Here is an 18,942-nt window from a genome sequence, read left to right on the forward strand (position 1 = left end):
CTGCTTTCAGGGAAAATAGCACAATTAGAATAACAGGCTGACAATATACTATTTCGCTTTCCTTGTGACAAGACAAGACCTGAACACAGAGCAACCACAGGTTTCCCGGATAAATGTTCTGGAGTAATAGGGGAATGCACCAACTGTGCAAAATCAGACATCCAAAACCAATTAAAACATTTTTTTAACCATCATGAATTCCTTCTTCTTCTTTCCTAGCTTGTGACCCGTGGCAGGCTGCCAGGCAGCCGATGGAGCACAGAGCCAGTGTTATCAGGGCCTGCTCTGTTGACTTCCAGACTAAGCCTTTCCTTTGATAAAAACACTACATCCTCATGTGAAGCACATATGGGACAGCGGTGTTAAGAAGGGGCCAACAGGTGGTGGGGGGTAGCATAGGATACTATAGGGAACGATAAATGCTGTACGTACTGAGACACATTCTCAAGACTTCAGTGTCTATTCTCCAGTTTCCTTTTTCATTTGTTTTATTTGTCACTCATTAATTCTTGTAGGCCTATTAGTCTTTACATCTGCCCTCTCCCATTGTTTCTTTTTTGTGACTGCAACAAAAGCATCATTTTTTCCCCCTCAAACGACTGTGAAAAAATGCAGTGCGATTATAGCACAAACCAGTGTTGTGTAGCCTACATTTATTGTGATGAGAGAGGTTGTGTCAAATGCAAATACAAATTGATTTCCTTATGGAACCACCAGTAGCCTCTTAATGCAGATGGGATCGCCTGCGGGCCTATTCACTATTTTCTGAAATTTTCTCAATTACATCATAACATTGCTATGCCAGCCTAATAACTAATAATTTAGCCTAATAACACAAATGCCTTCAGACATTTCATTTATTCACTATTTGGTCTGAAGTTCATGTTCATGCCATAATCCCCAGCAAGTTATCAACAAAGACGCACAAGCGCACGCGCGCGCACACACACACACACACACACATACCAAAAAGTATGGCCTACACTACAGTATTGTCCCTTCTTATTAAACACCCCGCCAAACACTAACTGACAACAAGATATGTGTTTCCAAACCAACAAATTGGGTACAGCTTGAGTGGGCTACTGCAAGCAGTTCAAGTGGGGGTAAGAACATAACAGGCTTGTAAAAACGTTCTTGTTTGTGTATTTGGGCACCCACGCATGTGAACACATTAGTTCGTTCGTTCACATAATTTCAGTGATGGCTCCCCTCTAAACCGAATCAATTTGAGTGCCCCCAAGTAGCCCAGATTCGCAATATTTCACAGGATTTGACTCAGAGATGCAGACGCGCGCGCTCTGGAAACTCTTTCCTGCGTAAAATAGGACAGCCACTGACTGACTAGAGATTAGCGACTAATCTGTCATTTGACGTGCATGCGCAAAAATGCTCAGCACATCAACTCAAGTAGGTTGGATGTTGGATACAAGACCTGCGAGCTCTTTCTTGCGTTGTCACGTCGAACCCTGAAGTGTTTGGGTTAAAAACCGCAAGGGATTTACCGGTCAAAAGTGTATGAGGAACCTGCGCCGTTTCCAAACATCGTCTGGAGCGCGTCATGTGAACAGAACAGAATTCAAGAACAAGAGCAGCTTCTGAAACAAGCAACCTCATCAGACCAGGAGAGTAAGCTGAAGGACTGGATATAGCTACCTTTATTCCTGTTTACCGATGTTTGAGCCATATTCTTCTGCTCACTTGGACGCCGTATTGTTGACCTACATAGCCCATATGCCACAAAGGTTTGTTCTCAGCCTCTCTATCCATGCATGCCACTATAGCTCATGTTTTATGTAAATATATGTATTTTATTGATGAATAGTCTATGTAAATGAATCTATTCTGTTGTGATGAAGTTAACTTATTTGCTGCTGAACTGTTGCCCTGATATTGATAGCCTACTGCCTAAAACTATACAATTTCATAGAATGTTAATATTTCCACATGAATTCTTCTAAGCTCTGGGACATCGTTTGTTTTCTAAGTTCCTACTTAATTGAGGTGGCTAGCTACTGCTTTGCCAGTGCCCTAGTTGGCACATTAGGATGTTCAGTTGCCACTTCTCATTCTCCTCAGCATGTCAGGGGTCACTGTCCCACGGCCATAAAAACACTGCTTGGTGTTGCCATTAGCATTTAGCTCTCAGCATGTCCATGATCTGTGGCTATACTATATCCTATATAATATGAATAAAGCTGTGTCATTCAAGAAATCCAAATTTAGTTGTTCTGGCCTCAGTTCTTTAAAATTCCTTCAGTGATGTAGCCTAGTTACCTTTTTCCACAATGCTTTTCTTTTGAGATTGTTTTTGATTAAAATTATTTTCTTATAATCTCACTGAATTAGGCCTACTATCTCGCCAGTTTAACCTGAATGTTAATGTTTGATGTTGTTTTTTAGATCACTGCAATGCCACATGGACCAAAATAAAGGGAACTAGACCGAGATTCGATGAAGCAGGCTGAAATGGAATCCTAAATGGACAGCAACATAACACCATAATCATAATCTGGTGGTCTTGCACATTAGCCTATGTGTTAACCGCATGGGTTTTGTTTGTAATAATCCAACACCAAAAGCCTATAATAGCCTACACTGCTGACTCCATTGCTGTTGATCAGCCCAACCCACGTTCAGACTGTATAATCCCATGTTTGGCAACATACAATTTCCAGACCCCTCAAAATGGCACCTTTATTTTTCCAATTTTCAAGACAGCAAACCTTGATTGTGAGGACATAAAACAACCATCACATAAACATGCATTTGAGTCATACCTGTGGATGACACTTTGAAAGCAAACACAACAACAACAACAACAAAACACAGCAAAGCACCATGGGCTTTACCAGATCATGTCATAGCTGAAGCCTCAGGATGTCACGTGGTGAGCTCATCGAGCTGAAGGATCTCTCCTTTGTGAATGGCATCGAGCTGGCTCCGCCTCCTCAACCCCTCCAGCCGCCCCCACCTCGGCCCCAGGAGCTACCACGCTCCCCAAGACTGACCCGGGTGGCGGCAGAGCGGCCCATTTTGGGGGCTGTGGTTCGGCTGATCGGGGACAGTGTGAAGGTACCGGGTCCGGCCTGTCGCATTGGAGAGCCGGGGAGAGGCCACGACTTCCAGCCCTCCAGCCAGGCACACCTGTCCTGGTGCGACCTGTGTGGAGAGTTCATCTGGGGCCTGTACAAGCCCAATCTACGCTGCCTCAGTGAGTATTATATGTGGCACCAAAGGAAGGGCTGATATTTTTGTTGTGCTGTTTGCTGCAGTTGTTGAGCTGTGTTGATTGATTGATTGGTTGGTTAATTCATTAATTGATTGATTTATTAATGGATTAACTTATATGAAGCCTCATGATAAATGAACAAGATAGCTACTGAAAAGTACATAGGCTACATGCATGCCCATACCAGTGTGCAAATCAGTGTCCATTCATTTTGAAAAGACGTTCAATTTGTTCAACAATCACTGTTGTTGATTGTTCAACAATACACTCACTATCAATAGAGGAAGTTTCTGGCGAGAAGTGTGTAGGCCTATGTATGTTGCTTGTGTCAGTCAATGAATTGTGAAATGTGACAAGTATGTGTGTGGTAGGTAAATGAATAACAGCATTTGACCACTAGAGGTCTCTGTGATGGCTCTGCTGTGTATCATCAGCTCACTGTGGCCTTTCTCAGTAAGTGCATTCGATTTCACATCAACGCATGCATGCGCATGAAGACAGCAATGCACCCTGGATGAAAATGTTGCATGACGGTTAGATTTCTTGTCAAACTTCGAAATTTCGTCGACGTTGCGTTGACGAGGTGACATGTCACATGGTGTAAAACTATCGCGGGATGAATGCGGCTGCAGTCAGATCTTGCAACCTCTGCAGTTGCTTATCCCCTTCAACGCTCGTCGGCGGACTGCCTCCGAGGTCACGCGCCCATGAACTGGTTGGTCAACAACTCACTCACGTGTGTATATGGGTCTTGTCTCACACCTCTACACAAGTTTGCGCAGGTCCCCACTTCAGCTCCTCCTCACTGCCTGTCCCCCCACTCCTCACACGTGGTGTGTTAGTAGAGCAAACCGGTGCGAGCTCATCGTCTCGTTCATATTTGTGGCCGACTGCAAATGCGCTGTATTTAATAACACCCACATCGTGACAACAAGTTCTCGCTCACGCGCTTCGTCAATGTTGATCGACAGCAACAAAGTCGTATGGGGCTGTTGACCAACCAGTTCATGGGCGCGTGACCTCGGAGGCAGTCCGCAGACAAGCGTTGTAGGGGATAAGCAACTGCAGAGGTTGCAAGATCTGACTGCAGTCGCATTCATCCCGCGATAGTTTGACACCATGTGACATGTCACCTCGTCGACGCAACATCACCAAAATTTTGAAGTTTGACAGGAAATCTAACCGTCATGCAGCATTTTCATCCAGGGTGCATTGCTGTCTAAATGCGTATGCATACGTTGACGACAAGTCGATCGCGCCTAATGTTCTAGTAAGCAGTGGCACACTTGGAAGTGAGTCTAATTAGTCACACCCAGTGATTGGATACTCCGCAGAGTTCACCAAAGAGTATCCAATCACTGGGCGTGACTTATTAGGCTGACACACTTCAAAGTGTGCTTACTAGAACATTGAGAAATGGTGGACTGACTCCTTACAGGTCTCGACCAAACTGGAGGCATGTTTTGGGCTAAAATTATGAATATCATCTTCATCTTTACATTCTCAGAATATCATGAAAAAAGAACTAGCTTGTTGAGCTTTGGCAGCACCACAAAGTAACATCACACTGTTTTTTTCCTCCTTCCCCTGTAGACTGCAAGTATACTTGTCATTCCCGTTGCCGGCCCCTAGTGCAGCTGGACTGTTGCCACTATACTGTAGCCTACTTTGACCCATCTGCCGCCTCTGAGGAGACCATAGAAACAGACACAAATGTGGTAAGTTGATTGATAGGATCAGAGGCAGACAGAGTGGTCTGAGTGAGAAAGGGGATTTTATGACCAATTGCTTGTAGGCCTAAATTTGTTTATGGCTTATAGGCCTACATTTGATTTGTGTATGGCATTTTGTTTAAAAAAAAAAAATCAGTGAACAGAAGCACAGTAAACAGAATAGAAAATAAAGAGAATGAGGAAAGAGAAAACTAAAAAGGAAAGGGCTTTCTTCCTGTTATGAGTCCAAATGTTTCAATTGATTTTGCATTTTAATACCTTTCCAACTTCAGACATGTGTTGTAGACTGCATTGCAAATTCACTTCCTTAAATAAATGTAGGCCCTACTCCTACTCTACTCTACTAGTCTACTTTTAAAAGCCCAGGGGTGGTTTTATTTTCATTTACACTTGTGGATGAAGGCTTTCCCTAAAATGATAATGATAATGCAATTACTCAGAAAGTGAAAGTGTTCATTCTGGGTGATCCTCATTGAAGTGGAATCAGGCTTAATTTGGCTTAACAAATGAGCTGGTTCAGTTAATTGGCTGGACCCATGAGGCAGCTAGGCCTAGGCCTATATGACAGGACTTTTACTGTCTCAACCTTGGATTGTGGACAAGAACCATTTGGTAGGCTATTCCATGTTTGTGTGCTCGCATCCAAATTGACTACTTATCAGGTTTGATACCGGATGTGAGTGATGCTTAGCCTAGGCCTATCTGTCTTCCTGTCTGCCCAATCGATCTCCCCTGATACAACCATCTCCAACGTCCGTTTTTTTTTTTTTTAAACCAGCATGCATGAAATAATTAAAGCTTGACAAATGGGGGCAGGACAGGCGTATGGCACGGTAACTCCTTCGGCCATTCTGTCCACATAGCGCGCGTTTTTCATTGTGCCATATGCTCTCACAGATTTTATTACCTTGGTCCTCCTCCGGCACTGTCAACTCAGCAAGAACCACACGCAATTTACGACAGGTCGGTGAGGAGAGGTTGCTAAGCAACTCCACAATAAGGCAGCTGTTCATCTTTTTCTGTTCAGGCAGGCGGCACAAAAGAAAGCATCCTAAAACTGTGGTGATGTCGTGGTCAGATTAAGAAAAACGTCATGCCAAATTTTGAATAGGCCTACAGGACGCCACGCGCATAATAATAGGAGGTGAATGGTTTACTGTTCATCTTTTATGGTGGTCGCACAGATGTGTTTTGGGTTGTCAGTTGTCAGTGGCTGCGGGACAGGACGCCCCGTCAGCCAATCCAGGCACACTTTCTTCATCATGAACTGTCAAGAAGGGGTTACAAATGGATTCACGCACCCCTGCCATTAGGTAAAGCTCCCAGCGGAGGAGACACGCGTAGACACCGGCTCCCCATTGCAGTGTCTCACTCCGTCGCCCACTCGGAGCAAGGCACATCTTAATTAGAACAGAAGCGTTTGCCTGATGCGAACGAACCAATGGATTCAATTAAAACTTTTAACTGACCGCAGAGCGCGTTTTGGTTGTTAGGTTATTCTGTTGGTTTCGATCTGTCGTTGGCGATCATGAATGACAGTAAGAAGAGCGATTGTGAACAAATAGCATCTTTTGACAAGACGTGGGGCAGCACCGCGAGCAGTGGATACTGCAGTCAGGATGATTCTGATTCGGAGCACGAGCACTTTTTCACAGCGCGCACGTCATTTTTCCGCAAACCAAAAAGACAGGTGAGGGAAGCCTAAAATAAAAGAGTAACACTTCCACGAATATGTGAACCAAGTGTGTACCAAGAAGGCTATCTTTTAAAACTTCCCATTCACAAGTGTAAATGTTTGCTGTTGTTGGTGTGTTGGTATAACTGTATTGATAAACATGGTTATGTTAGCGGTTTTGTGTTTCTCTGTGAGACCTGCTCAGAACAGAACAGCTGGTAATTGCACGGTGGGGGGAGGTGGGGTTTCAGGGTCTTGCTCTGTGTCTGGCTGGGTAATTTAAATAATGAATGCGCCTGGTCACTTTAGTCTATTATCCCTGCCTGTCTGCTTTAACTAGATTATTAGCCTATGCTCGAGCCACTAATGGGTCATACAGGCCTACTGTAGGCTACCAGCTCTGGCTCATTTTCCCTGTGTTAAAATTTAATGTCATATTTTCCCTTAAGTGTGACAATGCAGTGCGATACAAACTGGCCCATTTCAATTGTCCATTGATTTTCCTATTACTGGTTTGTCTATGTAATGTAGCCTAGTGTTCATGTCACAGACACCAGTGTCACTGTCATTTAATTATTTTATTTTTTTCAAAATGATAGGTCTGCACGTATGGACCAGTGGGTTGCTGTAAAAAGATTAATATGGTCAATCTGTACAGCCCTCATTTCATAGGACCTACTTCTTCTCATGTATTTGGTGTGTGTGTGTGTGTGTGTGTGTGTGTGTGTGTGTGTGTGTGTGTGTGTGTGTGTGTGTGTGTGTGTGTGTGTGTGTGTGTGTGTGTGTGTGTTGGGGGGGGGGGGGGGGTGAGCCTTGGACAGTTGATAGAACAGTTAAAGAAGTGGACAGGAAATGATGGGGGTGAGAGATGGGGTAGGATTGGGAAATTACCTGGGCCTACGTCCTCATAGGCATGCAAACTGACTGGATGGGCACATAATCGCACTGCACCACAGCATCCCCTCTTCTCATGTATGTAGGGAGGTTTTTTCACTTAAAAAGTACAACAATGAGTCATTTGCATGCCTTAGGCCTACATTGTTTAATATGCATGGTTTTAATGACTAAATTTGCTACAAATATTCTGATTATTTTATTTCTCCTTCGGACAATAACAACCTAATTATGCAAATCTCCTGTGTTAAGCGCACAAAACCAATAATTAACTGGACCTTTACATATACACTTGAGTTCACTATGGGACGTCCTGCTGTAAATGGGCAGGAGGGGCTGCTGCCACCTAAAGGGGTTTTTGAGAACTACTCATAAGCTTAGTGTTATTAATGTTGTACCACATGCATTTCATCTGGTTGCAGGATGAGCAGATTGAGTGGGCAAAACAGCAGCTGACTGCCAGTGAAATTGAGAAGAAGGTGAAGGAGTACAATGCTCAGATCAACGGCAACCTCTTCATGGTTCTTGTAAGTAAACACAGACACATTCTACATACTGTAAATAATTGAAGAAGTGGAATGTGTAAAGTCTTTGTTTTCTACTTGGATACATTCTGCAATTCTCAGCCGCGGCTGAATTGTCTTGTCTGTATCCAAGCATTTCCCAAAGTCCACAATAAACTCTGTCCTTTGGAGTATCCACTCTACCATGGGCATTTTATGTATAAGAATTGAACCAAAGATTATTTAATTCTAATTACATAACATTTAGATCGTCTCTGATTGAACATTCTTAACACCTTGGACATCGTACACAATAATGTAGTGGCATTTGGGTGGGGATTGTTGAAATGCAAGAAGATACGGTCATGTACTGTCTGTATGTGAGTCTTAGCTGGTAAGAGCTAAGAGCCCATTAACTGCCTCATTCTGCATCACCTACCTCTCACAATTACGACCCCCCTTGGGTCCTCTGGTTTAACAACCTCTGCTTGTAAGTTGCTGATAAAAGCATCTGCTAATGTAATGTAATGTGATGTAATGTAATCCAGTGTAATGTAAATTTAATGACCCAATAAAACAGCCAGCTGTTCGGTCGGTAGGTAGTGAAGGCAGTATCAAGCTCGGCTTGACTTGTAATTCACAAGGGAATCTTATGCTCTTTTTTTTGTTTTTTTTGCTCTACCCTGTCTTCAGAACCGAGACGGCTCGTACACAGGATTCATCAAGGTGCTGTTTAAGCTGTCCAGGCCCGTGTCTCTGCCCTCGCCGAGACGGAGCTGCTCAGCGCAGGACGGCTCCTGGCAGGACAGCAAAGATCTTACGTACGGCAGCAAAGACAGCAGCAAAGGGACGCGGAGACGCACATCCTTCTATCTGCCCAAGGACGTGGCTAAACACCTCCACATCAGCTCTCGCACGAGCGCCCGCGAGGTTATTGAAGCTCTGCTTAACAAGTTCACCGTGGTGGATAATCCTGCTAAGTTCGCCCTGTTTGAACGCACGGAGCGCCAGAATCAAGGTAGCAACTACATGGTGTCCTCACGAACACTGCCATGCGAAGCCAAAAGGCAGTAACTACAGATTTTGCCTGCCATTGCCACATCCACATTACATTATCCAACAAAACAAGGGGAATTTTATAGCAGTGCTGCGAGCTGAAAGTCACATTTCCACTTACAACATACAGTATAATGCTGTAATCGGCATTGTTCATTTTGGTTCATTAATTTGATTCTTCATTTAAATTCATATACTGAGATTTTTAGATACAAACAACAATACATGAGTTTTTACATAGCCTATTTTTACGAGTTTATTTTGAAACAGTGAGTTTATTTTGAAGCAGTGTCACTCCTAATAATATGATTAACAGTTTTGTTTTGTTTCTGTCATTCATTTCTCTCAGTTTACCTGCGTAAATTAGCAGATGATGAGTGTCCCCTGCGTCTGCGTTTGTGTGCGGGACCCGGTGAGAAGGCTATGAGCCTCGTGCTGAGGGAAAACGAGGCCGGAGAAGTTAACGTGAGTATGCTTTAGTATACAATTACGACAACCCAGTTATGACTCATATATTAAGGCGATACTATGCAACATTTTTGGAGGTTCATAAATAATATTTACGTATATTAAATCACTTCATAAATTAGTAGATTTGTTACAAAAAAAACCTTTAGAAGGGGAATGAATGTAAGTTTGCTTGTGTCCAGTAGGCTGTTGACTGTCAAGTGTCACAGAGGAAATAGTTGGCAGTGGACTGGCGCTTAGGAAAAGCCTTGTAAGAAAGCCTTGTAAGAAAACCAAACAATTGTTGCAAAGTATCACTTTAAAGGCTGTGTAAAATCACATGCAGACATTCATTATCAAAATTACAGAATGGAAAGATAAGGGCTAGTATATCCATATTGATGTGCAGCAGACAGTGTATAGGACATAGTAACATAACATGTATTGCATATAATTACTATAGGGTATGTAGGCCTACTGTAAATCCACACAGCTAGAGATTAAGCCTAATCTGTCTTCTCTCATCTGTGAATGTCGTGTCACAGTGGGATGCCTTCAGCATGCCTGAGCTGCACAACTTCCTGCGCATCCTGCAGAGGGAGGAGGAGGCACACATCCGTCATATCATACGCCGCTACTCGTTGGCACGGGAACGCATGACCGAGGCCCTGACCAAAACAACAGCACCGGCATGAGAAGTTGGGACTGACAACTTTGGATGACGGGTGTCCAGCAAAGTACTTCAACTATGTTTGTGCCCAGAAGACCCATAGACTCTGGCTTGGCATAACAGGGTACGGGCACAGAACAATGAACTAAACAAGACCAAAAGGAAAGTAGAATGAAAGTGTGAGAAGTGAGAAGACAGATGTTATGGACTGGCAAAAGTGTGATTAAAGAATGGTTCTGTCTTTTTTTTGTAAATATAGGGAATGTTATAAACTATTTAACTATTGCCATGATAACCTCAAACTGAGACATTACTCCATAAAACTGTGAATAATTTGGATGGCAAAACAAGAAAATATCATCTATGTTTATTTATTTTACCCATGTATAGTGTGTAAACCTTAAAAACATGGAAGCGTAATTATAGTTTTAGCCATCGTTATTTTGGGCAAGGTGAAGTATTGATAAGGATTTCAGTGGAAAATGTCTGCATCGGAACATTTAAGATTAGGCTACGATAAAAGATGGGCTATATTTTCATGTGCTTTTGGGAAGGACTATTTTTTTTTAAAATGACCTCTTCATAATTCAACTTTGAAATAAATGTATTTGTTACTCAAATGTTACTCATTCTTGTTATAATATTGTCAGTTAATACTAGAACCAGGCTACTTTAGATTCTTTGGCTGTAAAATAAGACTATGTCCATAACCTATATTCCCAAGAAAATTTAAGATGAAGAATATTATGTCTACAAGGGGATATTGTATTTTAGTGAAAAACCCTGAAAAACAAAGTTGTTCATGGTAGATCTTTGATGTTAGCCTTGCTCCTGTCCATAACCTATATTCCCAAGAAAATTTAAGATGAAGAATATTATGTCTACAAGGGGATATTGTATTTTAGTGAAAAACCCTGAAAAACAAAGTTGTTCATGGTAGATCTTTGATGTTAGCCTTGCTCCTGTCAGCTCTGCAGCAGTCTCTTGAATTGTGGTTAGGGGGTAGCCTATATGGTAGCCAAGAGCGTTTGGGTGGCCCAGGGTGGCCAGTGCCAGCCCTAAAATCTAATTGGCCACCACAGTGGCCACCACAGATACGATATGTAGTTGATGTAGTTCGTCAAAACAAGAAACAAGAAAATGTTGTAAATCAATGGTGATGGCTGACTGACAGATAAGGTCAGTTTCACACTTTTAACTAACATTAATAATGGTCAGGCTGATGCTGCAGAAAGCTGATTTCTCAACCATTCTGCCAAGAAGAATGGGACGTTTTACAAACTCTCAACTACCACAAATGATTTCAAGTGGTCATTGATGTTAAAAGAGGCAGTATGCAACATCCGAAACTAGGGTCTGTAAACTTGTGATCTGGGTAATTTGGGTAGTTTGTGTTGTGATTCTGATTTTGAAAGAGTAACCCCTTAAGACGCGGCTTTATACATTTGTTGTTACCAGTATGGTAATGACCAAGTCGTGGTGCATTACTAAAGGGCCTGTGTTGTGTCATAGTATTGTAGTGCTATGGTAGGTACATTTCAATGACTATTACAGCGTGCCACTGGAGGTACGGCGCGCATTAAGGGGCTACACACAGGGGATTGTTACAAATGTTTTCAGCCAGTCACTAGCAATGAGTGAAAAAAGGTAACCGTGCATCTTTTCAGACTCTCTACCCAGACTTTTCGACCTGCACACCGGACATGACAGCTGTCAATCACAGAGTAATGAGGGTGGTTGGCAGTTGTCATTTTCAGTGTCCCTTGGTCGGTACAGCATGCGCAAAATTCACCACTTCAGAGTTTTTTTTCTTGTAGGGGCATGCGCCCAAATCCCCTTAGCATGCCTCAGGGCTGAACAGGGGTCAAAAACCGGCACGGGCATTTTAGGCTTACATCGGCCCATCACACAAGTCTACAGTCCATACTGGATATGTACCAATGGGCTGACCCTTTTAAATAATGGGCCAAAATACCCAAGCGCATCGGCCCCTGAAAATGCCAGACTGCCAGTTCAGCCCTGGCATGCCTTCCTTACAGGCTTTTTGATTACCAATACCATTCCCCCAAGACACCACTGATGTGTGTGTGTGTGTGTGTGTGTGTGTGTGTGTGTGTGTGTGTGTGTGTGTGTGTGTGTGTGTGTTTGTGTGTGTGTTTGTGTGTGCGTGCTTGTGCGTACGTACGAGTGAGTGTGTGTTTTGTTCATATGTGTGTTTTGTGCACGCGCGCGTGTGTGTGTGTGTGTGTGTGTGTGTGTGTGTGTGTGTGTGTGTGTGTGTGTGTGTGTGTGTGTGTGTGTGTGTGTGTGTGTGTAATTCAATGATTCCATGGCCACCCAGACAAATATTGTGTCCTGTTCTGGCCACCCCAGGAAAAATGTCCTGGATAAGCCATTGACGATAGAGGCACACAGAATTTAAGAAATTGGGTTTGTTCCTTCTTACCTGACAAAATTAGTCTAGTCGTGATTTCATGAACCCAGAAATGTTGAGTACCCTAAAGTTTTATTGCAGAAATGTCATCTATAGGTCAAATGAAGGGGATTTAGCTTGGTTGCCCAAAGTTGCACTTTGGGCAATTTGCATAATTAGCATAAATATATTGTTAAGGTAAGGAATACTACTGGTGAATAGGCTTGAAAAATTAAATCGTAGATATCACCTTGAAACTTTCTCAGTTGATTACTGACGATAAGAGAAGAAAAAAATGTATTGGATGTTTTTTGTATTTTGATGTTTAGATATGCAAATGAGGGCATGCATCATTAATTATGCACTAATTTGCATACACACGAAATCAGCTTTTCATGGTAAAACCAGACTGAAAATCATTTTTCTGTGGGTAAAATTTGTATATTTCAGGGTTGAATTGGTGAAAACCCTCTGAGGAACCTGGTCAAGAAGATGTTTTGACATGGATAGATTATCGTGGAGTCTGTTAAGGGTTTTACCATTACGGAAGTGACAAAAGCACCAGACTTTGCATGGTGTTTCTTTAGGGTATATGTAGTAATTCTAGCATAGAAAAAAACTTTCTAACATGTCATATGAGTGAGTCTGTGCTTACATGCTTAACAGCAAATGTAACATTGTGAACAAGTTGAGAAGATTCATACTTCGCCTGTATTAAAATGAGTATTTCCCACACTAAAACTAAGGTGAGAATAGACTGCTGCGAATGCTCACTCAGCAGCATACTGAATGGGGAGCTGTCAGTGCAACAAGGTGTCCAAGGTAGCAGCTTCTCCATCTTCTAATTTCCATGAACATAAATATTTTTATTTGCATGAGATAGAGTCAGGGACAAGGCCTCTCCATGTGTGTGAATAACCCATAACATCACCAAATTCTACATCTTCACACTTAGTATTGTGCATATACAGTAGTGAGTGCATTTCAGTCATTTTTAAGAATGGCATTATAAATTACTCAATGTATATTTTCAGTTGAGATGAAATAAAGAAAATTATTTCTAAGTAGGTGTTCAGTAAGTAGACAGAGGTAAATGTATTTCTTTTTTCAGAATTTGCAAACAAGTCCTCACCTAGTAGTATACTTGTGTTGTATTACCGTTACCTCAGTGATCATTGAGTACCTCAATTGCTACTTCAAAACTGACCGTTCATGGACAACATGAACCATAGGTCTTTGCCACCCTTACCTACAGTATAGGAGAAATATCAATATAAAGCAACAATTCTCATATGGCATATACTATAATGTGAATAATGTGATAAAGGTGAACCATTACTCATTTTCTTGATATGCAAGGCACGCACATAGTCCAGGAGGAAGGATAGCCAACCATGCCCCCCCCACACACCCCCCCCCAACAAAATGCCACAGGACCTTTTTAACCTTCAAGATTTATAGTGGTAACAGTAACATTACTCATTCCCACCACATCTTTTTGCATCATATTGTACTTGACCTCAGAATACTCTACATGTTTCAGTCCTATGTATTTGTACAATAGTACAGTAGCATACAGTACAGTGCAGCACAGTACAGTAGAGTACAGTATGTTACAGTAGAGTACAATACAGTTCAGTATAGTACAGTACAGTAGAGTACAGTATAGTGAAGTACAGTACAGTTCAGTAGAGTACAGTACAGTGCAGTAGAGTATAGTACAGTAGAGTACAGTACAGTAGAGTACAGTATAGTACAGTTCAGTACAGTATAGTACAGTACAGTACAGTATAGTATAGTATAGTACAGTACAGTACAGTATAGTACAGTACAGTACAGTATAGTACAGTACAGTACAGTATAGTACAGTACGTCTCCATATTCTGTTTTGACACTCTCTTCAGCCTCATTATCTTCTTGGTATTCATCCTTATGAACTATGAATGGTTAAGATACGGTCCCCCCAACACTTTTTAAATGGTGTGGTGAGGGATGCAAATTATTGATTCGTGTCATCACAATTAATTGATAAATGATTAATTGATACTATTGTATGATGTTTGTATACGTAGCTCTTTTGAATTTGTTCACTGTATATGTAGGCCTACATGCAGGCTACAGCTGCAGGCTACACCTAATTCATCCATCTACGGTACATGTCAAAACTGACCCTTGAACAGGGTCCTCAAAAGGCTTTCACTAACTCGACCCAGAAATATACATATTTTACCCACAGAAAAATAATTTTGAGTCTGGTTTTACCATGCAAAGCTGATTTTGTGAGTATGCAAAACAGTGCATAATTGATTTTTGCCCTCAGATGCTTTCTTAACATCAAAATACAAAAAACATCCCATACATTTTTTCTTCTCTAATCATCAGTAATCAACTGAGAAAGTTTCAATGTGATATCTATGATTTAAGTTTTTTTTTGCCTATTCACCTTTAGTAGTCTTACCTTAACGATATATGTATGCTAATTATGCAAATTGCCCAAAGTGCAACTTCGGGCAACCAAGCTAAATCCCCTTCATTTGACCTATAGATGACATTTCTGCAATAAAACTTTAGGGTACTCAACATTTCTGGGTTCAGTATAGGGGCCTATGGGGATCACGACTGGACTAAAATAGCATATGTGCAGCATTAATAAGAATTCATTACCCACACATTTTTAATGTATGTGACCCAACTGTTTAATTGCAATTAAATCAAGGAAAAGTATGACTGACACACACTTCAACCAGCCCTGCACTTGAAAATGTGAAAAGGTAGCAACGTCTTCCTCGGTCAGGGAGTTTGAAAGTAAAAGCCGGATTGGGAAACTCCAACTCCCATTGTCATTGTGATAGCACTCCACCAGAGAGAGTAAAGAATCTCTGACTCCACAGCACACAAGTGTTCACTGCACACTGCACACAACTAAATTGCACTTATGCCTCACCCCTGCGTCCCAATAGGCTAGTGACAATTGGCCCAAAAAGGCCTTCGTTTTCGAGATACCCCAACCGGAGGTAGAACAAAACCCAATAATGTTTTTCCTCATCTCTAAGGTGTCCCATACATGAAAATGATTCTTGGCCAAAGTGATTTTAATGCTAAGCCTCAAAATTTTACACATTTCCATATGCACCTCCAAACGAAAAAAGCACCAAAAATATGACTTCTCCGTATGGGAGTAGATATACAAAAAATAATGCAGAAAATTACCAGAAGCTCTGAGAGCTTTGAGAATTGGTATGCTTGTGCCCAGGGACTACCTGCACCAGATAGAAGTGGTTGAATTTGACCATCTTGATGTATGAAGGAGATATAAGCATTTAATCACACACATAAAATAGGCGGAAAATGAAAAAAAGTGATATTTATACAGAATGTCATCATTTACATTGTAATTGCTTTGTCAGGGAATGTCATATGCACACATATGATATCTTGATGGAAAGGTGAGATTGTTCTGAATCCAGCAATACCTCATATGTATATATTTTCTGAATATTAAAGATGGCATATCGTTCAATGTATGAGGTGCCCAGAATGAAAAAAAATCGAAAACGAGTTACAGGACCTATTTCAATACACTTTAGTGGTGACAGGAATGCTTACAATTGTATTACATATTACTTCAAATAAACTTATTATTAGTGTGTGGTGCTATAGATTACGCTTGAATGAAGAATCAGATTAGGGTGAAAATATATTTATCACTAGTGTATATATACTGTATATATATATATATATATATATAATATATATATATATATATATATATATATATATATATATATATATATATATATATATATATATACAGTATATATATATCATTTCTTGCACATTGTTAAAGCTGGACATGAAACACTAGACAAAATTGTCCTCATTAGAAATATTGAGTATTAGTCTATCCATTCGAGTTGCCTTAATAGTGTCAGTGACACTGGTTAAAATATATCAAGTTTGAGAAAGATACATTTTTGCAACTGTGTAGCGCCATCATGTTCCACGACAGAACGTTACATCACTGGGTGTGTTGCCTTGGAAATTCTACAGTAGCAAGCATCGAAGACGGACACAACGAGATTTAGAGATTTTAGTATTATGGAGAACGATAATCAGAGGACAAAGGGAGGGCATTATTGTATTGCGCCTGGCTGCAAGAATGAATTTTACTGTTTAAAGGCGAGTAAGATCAAGACAGTAAATTTCCATCACCTGCCCCTGAAGCGCAAAACGGTCCTCCACCGTTGGTTGGCCACGCTGAAGAGGAAAAAAGCTCCTGTCAACCATTATGCCAGGGTCTGCAGTGACCATTTTTTGGATGAAGATAAGAGGAAAAGATATTTGATCAATCAGGGTGTCTAGTGACTAGGTCCACCAACAGGCTTAAATTGGACGCAACCCCCTCTGTTTTCAATTTTACAACGTATGGCATAGGTTCTACTGACCGACCTACCAAGACAGCCAGCCCTGCCAAAGTTGCGCAGCGCCTGAAAAGACGACAACGGCGCACTCATCTAGTAGAACAACTTCAGGTACGATAGTATGAAAGACAGACTAAATCCTAAATTAATCACCAAGGGTAACACAAAACATTGTGCAATTCAATGTTAGCTTTGAACACTTGCAACTTTACAGCTGTCGCCCACCTGTTAACAGGTTGTTTATTTACTTGGGGTGTGTTAAGATTAAATGTCAGGCGATCGCTACCTCCATCTACTAACTACACCATGTCCGCTAGTGGGCGTGTCAGGATACATTAAACTCCCAACCTTATAACATTTTAGGCCATAGGCTTGGTTGCAGTTATTTAATAGTTGTTTGGCTTTCAGTGGTATAGTACCCTACCCAACCCAACACATCCATTATGTAGCCTATATTTAGTAGGCCTAATGTCTTGTTGCATTACACCAAATGGCAAACACGACCCTTTTTAACCAGTCATTTACCTTCAATATTCATCATCATTATAGGATAGCTTATTTCCCATTCAAGTATCAAAATCTGACATACAAAGATAAGTATAACCGCAACTTCACAAAGGAAGAATGAAACATTCAGATTATTTTACTACTGAATAAAACAATGCACCCTGCTAAAATAGATCTACAAATTACACAGTATATCACCTTAGTATAAAATTAACACAAGCAAACAAATGCATTTGAACTGCAAACATATTCTTTATTTCCGTAGGTCAGGCATACATCCATTCATCTTGAGGTAGACGGCGAAAGTACTACTGAGTGTGACATTCTGGAAGAGCATCAATTAGGCCTACCTAAAACCGTGAGTGTAGGCACACAGACTGATGAAGTGCAGCAGTACAGTCAAGGCACAATGACAGGCAACATTGACAGTTGGATTAGCCATGACCATCCTTACAGCAAGCCAGTGCGGGACTTAACACCCTTGCCAGCACCAAAGCCTGCCGCCTGCTTAAGTGACTCCACCTACTTCCAATGCCTTGCAACTAGCTCATCAGAATATTGCATCACTCCTTTCAGGTAGATATGATAGAGGAAGGGGAAATAGAGTGGATGTTATTCAGTTTGTTCAGAGATCTTTTATCTTCCACGAAGTGGAGCTCTCCAGTTCTTCTTCTTCTGAAAGAGCCAGCTTTCCTTATCAGTCTTTCAAGACACCCAATACCCCCTCTTCATTGTGCTCCCTCCCCAGCACACCACTGCATAGAAAAGGACACATACTGGCTTCAACAGTCTCATAGAACATATTAAGGAGTTTATAGCAGACAAGTATAGCCAATACTGTACTTTTTTGTAAACTGCATCTTTGGCTGACCAGTCCAGTTTGTTGTCTTGTTATACCCTTAGACCTCCAAAAGTCCACCTTCATCTGCTTGGTCTTAGTGTTGCGTTGTAGGTGCATTACACCACTGCACAAAGCCCTGTACTCCTGTATTCCCCACCTGCCTTAATACAGCCTTCAATTGCATTATCATCCAAGAATGTCTGCATGTGGCATGTGCCTGTGTTGTAAATACGTTAAGTCTGATGTGTACAAAGTGAACAGGAAAGGAGGGAGCACATTTCCCTAGGCTGCTTTAGTACCACATACTACAGTGTCCAAGAGGCAATATTTCAGTTTGACAAACTGTGGCCACTCTGTTAGGTAGTCCCTAATCAAGTACACTAGGAGGGCATCCAAACCCAGGAGCCTCTCTCCCAATGGAAGGTTGGATGTTGTAGACAGCGCTGGAAAAGTAAAGGAACATTACTATATGTCCTGTGCAATAGGTATGTGATGGCATCATCCACTCCAACCTTCTCCTGGTATGAAAACTGTACTAGATCCAGTGCAT

General features: G+C 41.5%; 1 protein-coding gene across 1 annotated transcript; it reads left to right on the plus strand.

Annotated features, from left to right (window-relative positions):
- Positions 1-2,880: 2,880 nt before the first annotated feature.
- Positions 2,881-10,251, plus strand: rassf1 (Ras association domain family member 1). The gene is made up of 6 exons (XM_063215626.1): positions 2,881-3,214; positions 4,826-4,950; positions 7,957-8,061; positions 8,731-9,055; positions 9,443-9,558; positions 10,086-10,251. Exons 1-6 carry the CDS (start codon positions 2,881-2,883, stop codon positions 10,233-10,235), a joined length of 1,155 nt encoding a protein of 384 aa, XP_063071696.1. The 3' UTR covers positions 10,236-10,251.
- The last annotated feature ends 8,691 nt before the right edge of the window (positions 10,252-18,942 follow it).

This window comes from Engraulis encrasicolus, chromosome 14 (genome assembly GCF_034702125.1).
Source record: "Engraulis encrasicolus isolate BLACKSEA-1 chromosome 14, IST_EnEncr_1.0, whole genome shotgun sequence".
NCBI classification, from domain to species: Eukaryota; Metazoa; Chordata; class Actinopteri; order Clupeiformes; family Engraulidae; genus Engraulis; species Engraulis encrasicolus.